This window comes from Poecilia formosa, unplaced genomic scaffold (assembly GCF_000485575.1).
Source record: "Poecilia formosa unplaced genomic scaffold, Poecilia_formosa-5.1.2 Scaffold510, whole genome shotgun sequence".
NCBI classification, from domain to species: Eukaryota; Metazoa; Chordata; class Actinopteri; order Cyprinodontiformes; family Poeciliidae; genus Poecilia; species Poecilia formosa.
In genome coordinates, this window is record NW_006800449.1 from 208,959 (window position 1) to 219,615 (window position 10,657).

Genomic DNA, 10,657 nt, shown 5'->3' on the forward strand with positions numbered 1-10,657 from the left:
ATTCTTAGATAATGATATTTTAGTCTGCTCAGTTCTGGCTATTTCACATCAAAATCATAGTTTACACTCGCACGTTAGAATGGCTACAAAAATATGTGCAATTATGCAACTTTACATCTTTGAAAAGTAGAAGTAGAGCCTCCTGCACAACCAACAAGAATGCAGAAAGTGGTTTCTGGCTGGTAAGTTAACACCGTCTTTTCCAACAGCCATTGTGCACCACATACAGTAGTAAAACCAGCTGACCAAATGTGCTGGAGCTCTGCTTGGGTTGCTAGGCAATGTTGCAGCAACCTCTGTGACTCAACAATCATGAAATTTCTCATTTTCCAGAGACCAAAAACCATTAATGTTAAAAATTGTCTGGGTGTTTTTTTATGTGCTTGTACTGTTGTTAGGAGAGGCAAACTGGTTACTCAATTGTACAACCGTACATCTTTGAAAAGAAGTACAGCCTCCTGCACAACCAACAAGAATGCAGGAAGTGGTTTTTGGATGATACATGAACACCAAAATAATTTTTGCCATTGCACAGTGCATACAGTATGTTGCCATTGTACAGTGCATACAGTATGTTGCCATTGTACAGTGCATACAGTGGTAAAACCAGCTGGCCAAACGTCCTGGAGCTCAGCTTGAGTTGCTAGGTAACGGCGCAGTGCCCGTTCGTTGTGACTCAACAATCAGGTGGGTTTAGAAACACTTCATTTTCCAGACACCAAAAAACCATGAACTTATTGCCAAAAACAGCTTGTTTTTGTTGTTGTTGTTGTTATTTTTAGAAACAACAGAGATCCAAATGGACGAACAAAAACCTGCAAAAAGTGAATTTTACGTAATAGGTCCACTTTAATTATCTCATGTCTGATGTTGCGTTTGACAGATGGAACACCATGGGCCGTATCTGGCAGCGGCTGGCACCACACATAATTTAGACATAACAACCCTCTTATGGCTGAATACTGAGGCTGGATGTTGTTCCAAACTTTCTGAATGGATGAAAAGAGTGATGGTGTTCAGCCTGGACCATATGTCTGGATTTAACAGAAGAACTGCATAGCACCGGTTTCAGCACTAGAACAAGTCAACTCCTGATCTCACTCTCATTTCTGTATTCCTTCTCATTTTTTTCTGAAATCTTTCAGATTTATGTTGATCAATAATTCTATGCCAGACAGAGATTTAAAGAAGAGTAGCAAAAGCAAAGGAGAGGAGGACAGTTTGCTAACAGGGCTAGGTCACACGTAACCACATATTTGGGGAAATTTTTTTTAATGCATTTTGGCCTTTCATACACACATTTATTGTGACAAATTTCTTATAAGCGTATTACACATGGACATATTTTTTAAGAGAAGTTATGCATTCACAGACATAAAGTTGCCCATAAAATTAGTAATAAATAGCTTTCATCATCACTCTTATCATTATCACAATAGTATCAGGAAATGATAAAACTTTAAATCCATATCTTCCAACTCTTGTAAAAACAACAACAACTAAGACCAAGTGAAAACTCCAAAAAAAAAAAAAAAAAAAAAGTTGTCATAGCAAACAGAGAAACATGGCTCTTTTATAAAAAGGTCAAATAAAATGTTTGTAAAAGACATAAATTTATAACACCATTCATCTGCTGGAGAAAGTTTTTTAATTTTGACACTTGTGTTTGCATAGTGTCTAATCCTTGATTTTAAATGTCACTGGTAATTGTTCCAACCGTGCAAAATCAGATAACAAATTACAAGATTGATTTTAAAAGGTCAGTGTATTTTATTTAATTGTTTTTATTGTGAGTGGAAGAGTTGTAGTTGGTAGCACCGTTACCTTCAAGTGAGAAGATTCTGGGTTTGGATATTATTTGTTTTACTGTTAAACAATTTAATATTTCCATGTCTTTCAAAATTTTAACAGTGTTTTGTTCTTATGTTATTTTTAGTCATACTGTTTTGATAAATGCAACATAAAAACCTTATGCTTTTATTTTGAAGGCACCTGCTCTGCCTCCTGTGTGTGTGTGAGAGTGAGAGAGAGTGTGTGTCAGCCCCACAGCCAGTAGTAGCGACACTCTGTGTGTTCACATCATGTAGACAACAGTTGAAGCATGGCTCTGCCGCGGAGCGCCGTAAACAGCGGCTGACGCACTCAAACAGTCCGGAGAAATTAATCTGGAGAGCAAAAACGGGATTAAAAGAGAATTATGGACGAATCAGAGAGGATGGAAACACAAACACTGATCGGGTGAGTTTACTCTAACCTCCTGGCAGAATAATTAAAAGTTTGTACTGTCAGGTACATTTGGAGAAAGAAAACTTTTATTTTCTTCTGATTTACTAAAATGAGCAGGAACGTTTTCAAATTTCTGTGTTGTAATTTCAGATAATTTAATCACTTTAAATTCCACAATTAATCAGTTGTATTTCAGCTGTTGCTCTGTTGCCCCATTTATTATTTTTTCCATTAATGCTTATTGACCTAAAAGGACCAAACGGTGAGCATGCAGCTGCTTGAATGCCACTCACTGATCTATGCAGCAGCTGCAGATTCAGAAATCTTTCGCCTTTTACTTTGTTTCTCCTCCTTCTGTTTGCTGCATTAAAACACGTTTAGCCAGGCATGGACACAACCTGAAACCAGATTCTGTTGGAAAAAGTAGTTCTGTCCACTATTTTTAGTTTTATCAAATAAAACTGAGAAGTGGAAAATGGATTCATGGATTGTTGCTCCGGTAAACCAAATTTACCTTAGTCGGAAATTAGCAAATAAATAAATAAATAAATACATAAATAAAAATCCGCTCTTTAAGCACCGGACCTGTACTTTAGAAAATTTTTCTTACTTATTTAAATGTTTTTTTTGCAAAAATTTTACTTTTTAATGATGGTTAAATTGAGCGATTTCCACCTGAATTCAATACAAACACGATTTGTCCTGAATAAATCTCCTGGCATATCAGTATTTCCCGATGTGAACCGACTATTTTTATTGCGTTTATTTTATATATATTTTTTTGATTATTTTAAAGCATTTATTTGACGTCAACTCGGCATTTCCTCATAGTAAATATGATTCCAGCTTTCAGCTCCAAATAGAAGCTGAATTGATGCAATATAACAGTTTCAATAAATGTTACGGTGACGTCAGCAGCGCGACGACAGGAAGTGGTTGGAGTATGATGGCGCCGAATGTGTTTTAATGCCTTATCCCCTGAACAAACATATTCATTTGTGATTTTAACGGCGTTTCTTATTTATTTGAAACACTGCAATTGCGAAATTGTGTTTTTTCAACATTAGTGGAATATCGACTCAGTTTTGCGCTCATTTGTAATGGAATACTGTTTGTTTATTTTAAAACAATCAAATTCCAGCTTGAAAAAAGAACAACAAAATGTGTTACTTGCTGTTTGGATAAAAATATAGAGGAATTAGCATTCGGGCCGCTGATGGAATGCGTGTCAACACATTGCCAAAGTTTAAAGACATCAGAAATGACCTCATTGTTGGTGCCAGTCAATCTGGGAAAAGCTGTAAGCACAACTATCTGTCCTAGAAAGAAAAAAAATTAACAAGTGGAAAATATTTAGGCCAGCAGCCAATCCTCCCGGAAGTGGGCAACTCAGCAGATTCACAGCAAGGTCAGAGCATGAAATGCACAAACCGGCTCAGACTCTCCTCAGTTAGCAGGTTAAATGTAAAATTCACGATAGCATAATTAGAAAATGACTGAATAAGTACGAGTTATTTGAAGGAGAAGATGAATACTTCAGCCTGACTCAGGTGCATCTTAATGGCGCAGTAAGCTCAGTTTAGTCACATTCATTATTACTATTGACAAAATTCACAGTTTGAACATGTTTGTATTTCTATTTGGGTTTCAGTTGCTTCTATAAACAGCACAAGAACTAAAAAAAATTGTTTTGGCAATAAGTCAATGATTTTTGGCATCTGAAAAAAGGAGCCATTTCAAAAAGCTTACAGATAGTTAAGTCACAGAAGGCACTGCACCAATACCTGGCAACATCAGCTGAGCCCAGCTCCACTGCCTAGCAACCCAAGCAGAATTCCAGCACATGTGGTCAGCTGATTTTACGTCTTTACAATGGCTCCTGGAAAAGACAAGTGTTTCAACATTTCTGAGGTTTTTCTAGCAAATTTCTCAATTTTTTGGTGGAAATTGATGATACACCGTCATAGAAATCCAGTTTCGGAGGGCATTCCAGTTTATTTTTCCCACATTGACGACTGAATTTCCCACTTTGACATCTTAATTTCCCACATCGACATCTGAATTTCCCACTTTGAAGTCAGACTAGAACTGGAATGTAGTTTTGTTAAAACAACAGAATGTTTCATTGAGGTTTGTCTCCATTTTCCTCCTGAGAAATGACCTACAGATGCTTTCTGTCCCCTGAGACATGAACAGGCGGCTGTCTGCTAGCAGGACATTTGCTGCCTATGTTTAACAGGCTGTAACTGTGATGCTGCTGCTTTTTTAAATCTTATATTTTAAAAAAAAAGCACAAATGAACCATGCAGAAGAAAATCCCTCTTATCATTTCTGCAGAAACTGAATCCCCAAATCCTTAAAGCGTCATAAAAATGTTAATTTGAGGTCCATTATTTTCTCACTTTGAATAGTCATCAGTGCTAGTGAAGTATGCAGCGACGGGAGCCAATCAGAGTTCCTGATGCCTCGCCGTTTGCCAAATGTGCCTGTTGACCAGAAACTTGGAGGAAATCACTTCTTGTGCATGTGTAATGGAACAGAGAGTGGCTGCAGTCTGATTGACGGCACAATAGTGGAACTAGATTACTTTTCATTTCGAATCCACCTCAATTTATTAGAGGCAGCCATCGGAAAGCTGCCGTTCGCTGTGTGTGTGTGTGTGTGTGTGTGTGTGTGTGTGTGTGTGTCTGTGTGTGTGTCTGTGTGTGTTCACGCGTGTGCGTGTATGTGTGCGCCCAGGCCGAGAGATAAGTAAAAAGAGCAATCGGGAACGTCGCAGAGTTTGAAAGTGTTGCATGCTGTGTTAATCAGCTTTCAGCAGAATAAAAACCCTCAAAACAAACGCTATGCTTCTTTAAAATGTAAAAACACTTTATCCTCCAGGAACCCGAAAGCCTTTTCAAGCTCTTAAAAGTGTGAAAAGTGTCTTTAATCAGATTCCTCTCCTGCCATGCAGGATTTTTTTTGGAGATGAGGCTGTAACATTATCAGAAATGCACTAGGAGGCATCAGAAGTGCATTAGGAGAGGAGGGAAAATCATTTGCTTTTCTTTGTTTCATCAGGTTGACATGTCGAAAGGGTCTTAATGCACTCTTGAAGCGTTTTAATGCTTTGAGTGCAGTATTTTAGGAGCCTGAAAGGTAGATTTGAATATTGCTTTTAATAGGGATCCATTGTGGATCTCATTAGAGCTGGCTGCAGCTCTGACTTTTACGGGACTCTGGTTAGCTTTCTTTAAGTAACACTATCAGGCACTTTAACGACGCATTTATCCATAATAAGATGTGAAAAGAGTCATGCATGTTGCAATCTTTCATACGTTGTGACACCTTCCTGTTAGCTGCAGTTTTTGCCCTGAAACGGCTCTGAAAGCACTGAGTGTGCTCAAATAGCTGCATTTAACCTTGGGGTGATCATGCATCAAACATTTCAGCTGTAATTAAGTCAAATTCTTCCTTTGTGCTGAGAGTTTTTCTTTGTTAAGACCACACAGCTGACCTCCACTCAGCCAGCGGTTGTAAATATTAAGTCTTCTTTTTTTAAAAGGATTTCCCTCCGATTGCACTGCAGCAATTTTCCACAAAGCCGGCCTTCCGTGAGTCCATTAGAGGACTTCCCTGAAGAGATAAACAGACTCAGACCATTGGAAGGTTTTCCAGCACTTAGGGACCCCATAATCATTCTGAATGATAAATCATATCGGCAACCGTATCAGTAAAACGTTGCAGAAGAATGAACACATGAATAATCCATGCCAAAAGATGGCCTGAAATGTCATTTTTGATGAAAGCTGGTTGGTGTTTGCTAATTATTCTATTAAACTAGTAGCAGAACTACTAGCGCATTGAAATTGCTCATTTTCAATGTGGAAATGAGCAGTTTTCATATTTAAATAACTGATTTCAAAGTGGTAAAAATGAGCAAAAATATGTTAAAAACTACCAGTTTAGCTCATTTTAAAAAAAATGACTGCTTTGCTCATTTTGAAAAAGTTTAGCACTCTTGTCTAATTATCTTTTCTGGACATTAATTCTAAAATGCTGATCTACTTGGCTGTATTGTAAACTTTCAGTTGAATAAAGTTTGAAATCTGTGTTGAAGTTTTGGTTATTGCGCTACGAATTCGTCAAATAGCTAGACGTTTATAATCATGCTTTTATTTTGAAGAACGCTTATGGAGCACTTCCGTTTCCTCTCCGCGTTGTCCACCCTCGATGAGGTGCGGCAAATAATGTTTATTCTCTACCCATAATGCATCCCTGTAGTTTAAACGTTTTAAAATCTGCATGTTTTCTGACCGAAGCCCAAAAATCAGCAACAAACTCAACCAAATAAACTTAAACTGAGTGAAAGGTACGTTCCAAAGAATCACTTCCGGAAACAAATTTGACCCTGCTGAGGAAGGTTTGCTATGTCGTGTCACATACATGGCGGGTATAGAGATGGTTGAAATTAACGCTTTAGCTTAATTTACTAATTAGCATTAGCTTCTGCTAAATACCACTGTATTAGCGGAACTAATGCTAATTTTTAGGGCTCTAGGGTTAGCACAGCTAACTTTTTGGTTTACACTGCCCACCACTGGAAACCAAAAACACAGGCATACAATAAATACCAGAACTGGTTGTTATGCTACCAAAATGTTCAACAAACAGACGAATAAAGATGTTTTTGACCCTCCAGCCCAACAGGTTTCTGCATGGTAAAAGCTCCTCCTTTTACGTTTTATTTAACACGCTTGCAGAACTTGTTTAGGATGTTTTCTGATGAGCTGTCAGGTCAGGAGTTTCACATGTTGACAGTATAAACATTGAAATAAAAACCTTTGCTTTATGAATATGAGCTTGGTCCAGCTGTTACTGGTAGAAAACTGGAGGGAAGATGACAAAAAATATAACAGTCCAGTTCATTTGTAGTCAAATTTTTTAAAAATCTTATAATTATTATAATAATAAAATCTAATCTGTGTTTCAGTTATAAAATATTGGGTAAAATAATTTATTAATAATTGGCTGCCAGTTGAATTCATCAAGCTGCTTAGCTCCTTAAGCAAGCGTAGCGTAGCCAACTAAAACCAGAAGGTGTGAGGCAGCATTTATGCTGAAAAGAGAATAAAAGTTGATGCATTTTCCTGGACATTATGGTTTGTGTGTTTTGGTTGTTGATGCAGAAGACAATCCTGAGCTTCAGCTTCTCCTCAAACTGCTCAAACTGAAGATTTAAAACCCTGGACGTCTAATTGAAAAGATAAATGGAGATCCAAGGATCAGATCCTTTGAAAATTGATTCCAAAGTCTAATTAGTTATTTGGTTTTCTGTTTATGTGTTTACTTAAACTTAGTGTTATACCGTACAAAGCTTTGACTTGGAAGTTTTTGTTTTAGGAACCCAAGAAAATGAAAGATTTCTGAGAAAATGTTGAAGTGTTTTACTGTCTATATCGAAAGGTGTGATAAAAATGGTTTGAATTTCACATTGAAGGAAGTGAAACCTTTGGGCTGCTTTGGTAATAAGTTATGTTTTCCCTTTTCCACTTTTTCAGCCTGATAAAAGTCTCTGGTATGGAGAAGATGCTAATTGGGAGTAAAGGGAATCTGTATTCATGCAGCCTGATGGCTGTTTTCAGGTAACTGAGGTGTGTTTGGAAGTGTTAGGATAAATCCAGTTTTCTCACTAAATCATATAGAAAACCACAGGAATCCTAGAAAACAAGGACTGAGCCGGATTCAGGACAAATCAGTCCCTAGTTAAACCTTTCCAAAACCGCCTACATGAGAAGAAGTTCTCCAAATGAAGAAGAAGAAAACATGGCAGCAGGTTGGGGGTCACAACTCTTCCTACCCGATTCAGATTAAATGAGCATCGCCGTCGGTTACCAAACACGCAGACATGACCCACAACCTCAGTTCCAGAATCGACACGCCGACCAACATCTCCCTGAGCGCCGCTGTCGCCGTCTCCGACTCGCTGGAGTACAAGACGATCTCGGTGTTCCTGGTGCTGCTGGTGTGCTGCGTTGGCATCGTGGGGAACATCATGGTGGTCCTCGTGGTCGTCACCACGCGCCACATGAGGACGCCCACCAACTGCTACCTGGTGAGCCTGGCCATAGCCGACCTGACGGTGCTGGTGGCGGCGGGGCTGCCCAACGTGTCGGACAGCCTGACGGGGACCTGGATCTACGGGAACGCCGGGTGCCTGGGCATCACCTACCTGCAGTACCTAGGGATCAATGTGTCCTCGTGCTCCATCACTGCTTTCACCGTGGAGAGGTGAGAGAGACGCTCATTTCTATTACTTTAATGTAAAATTTGTAAAGAGTAAAATTTCTGCATTCTCTACCCACTGAATGAAAAACAAATATTTTTTCACCAGACATAGACACACACCTGCAGTTTTGTTAAAGTTTTATAAGTTTTTCATTAAAAGAAACTGATTGGGAAACATTTTATTTAGCCTAAGCATGATATTATGTAATTATGCTATTCATATGAGTAATTTTCATTCTTAAAAACACGAAAAATTTCCACCTAAATGATTGATCATTTGATCAGTTATTCAGTACTTGAGTAGATTTTTTACCAAATACTTTCTTACTTTTACTTGAATAATTTTATTATGAAATATCGCGAGCAGAAGTGGAAAAAGGCAAAAGAGAAATTTTACAACTGCTAAAATCTGACACCACTCCATTTTGTTTGCATTTTGTGAAGAAGGAAGTTGTGCTCAGTGTCTTTTTGAGTCATTTCCTTCAGTGGTTCTTTGTGCAGCGCCCCCACAGGAGAGGAGGGGAACAGGGCTTTCAAAGGGTTTGGTTGGTTTGACACCAGAGTTTGGCAGCAATTAATTACACTTACTTGAGTAACCTGTTTAAAAAAATTGAACTTTTAGAGGTGCTTTTACTACACTGTACCTTCTACTTTTATTTGGGTAATTTTATTATGAAGCATTTCTTCTCTTACTTGAGTAAAATTTCTGGATTTTCTACCCACTCACTGAGAAACAAACATGTTTTAATCAAAATTCAGCAGACACAGACACAAACCTGCAGGTTTTGTTAAAGTTTCGTAAGTTTTTTTATTTAAAGAAACAGATTTTCTTACACCTGATTTTATTGTTGTTTGTTACTTATGTGAATTATTGTCATTTTTGTCCTTAAACCAGAATTTCCACTTAACTTTGTAATTCAGTCTCCCTGATGATGTAATTGTTAAATATTAATTGATTGATAATTTGATCACTTCAGTAAAAATATGTAGAAGTAGTGCTACTCTTACTGGAGTATAATTTTTTGGGCATTATGCCCAGCTCTGAAAACAATGCGCCCGCCCACAGATGAGACAGATGAAGTGGATACTCTGCACGGCGTGATAAATGTCAGGGTCTGAGGTATGAAAGATAAAAACAGGAGGTGTTCAGGTCGATGGCACTCAGCAGACCAGCGGCACTTTAATCATGAGAACTCAAACTGAGCAAGAGTTCAAAGGGACACTCAGTGAAATTATCTCTTCTGATTCATTTAGCTGCAGCAACTTTTCCACATTTCAGTGAGTTAATATTAAAACACTGTACAAGGATTTTTTTAAATGTGTTTTTATGACTTGATAGTTTTTAGCAAGCTTGACATTGGATAATAATTACGTTCACACTGTTATCGTTATAGTCTCATAATAGTAAAAGTTATATATGATGAAGGTTTGGACTCAAAAAGACCGTAAAGGGCAGGCTGGTGTTATTTTCTGCTTTGTGAAGTGAGGAGGTTATGTAGAGTATTTCTGAGCAGTCAGTATCTTCCCTCTAAGGTAAAGACGTAAGGGTGACCTCAGTTTGGAGAATCATTGGAAGTTCTGCAAACTCGAATGTGTGACTTGAATCACAAAAACAAAGACTTCAGACTTGTTCTCTAAAGACTTTGAGTCTTGATATTGATTTACCCTCTAAGACTATATTTTGGTCTGATTGGCTCTACTGGCCTTTATTTGAGTTGTCAGACAGGAAAGTGGATGTGAGAGAGGAGGAAGACATGCAGCAAAATGACTGCCACCTGGAGGATTAAGGCCGTGGGTCACATGCTTTACCCCGCGCCATACTCCGTACTCTGTGCCCTGCGCCGTACTCGTGCCGTACTCTATACCCTGCGCCGTACTCTATACCCTGCGCCGTACTCGTGCCGTACTCTATACCCTGCGCCGTACTCTATACCCTGCGCCGTACTCGCGCCGTACTCTATACCCTGCGCCGTACTCGCGCCGTACTCTATACCCTGCGCCGCACTCGTGCCGTACTCTGTGCCCTGCGCCGTACTCTGTGCCCTGCGCCGTACTCTGTGCCCTGCCGTGCCGTACTCTGTGCCCTGCGCCGTACTCTGTGCCCTGCGCCGTACTCTGTGCCCTGCGCCGTACTCTGTACTCTATACCCTGCGCCGTACTC

The 10,657-nt window shown here is 39.0% G+C and overlaps 1 protein-coding gene across 1 annotated transcript in view; it reads left to right on the forward strand.

Moving 5' to 3' along the window:
* Positions 1–2,020: 2,020 nt before the first annotated feature.
* Positions 2,021–10,657, forward strand: part of trhr2 (thyrotropin releasing hormone receptor 2) — a 28,249-nt gene continuing 19,612 nt past the window's right edge. Inside the window, exons 1-2 of the mRNA XM_007579188.2 lie at positions 2,021–2,238; positions 7,770–8,499. Of these exons, the coding sequence (XP_007579250.1) occupies positions 8,117–8,499 (383 nt within the window). The 5' untranslated portion in view covers positions 2,021–2,238; positions 7,770–8,116. The remainder of the gene's footprint in view (positions 2,239–7,769; positions 8,500–10,657) is intronic.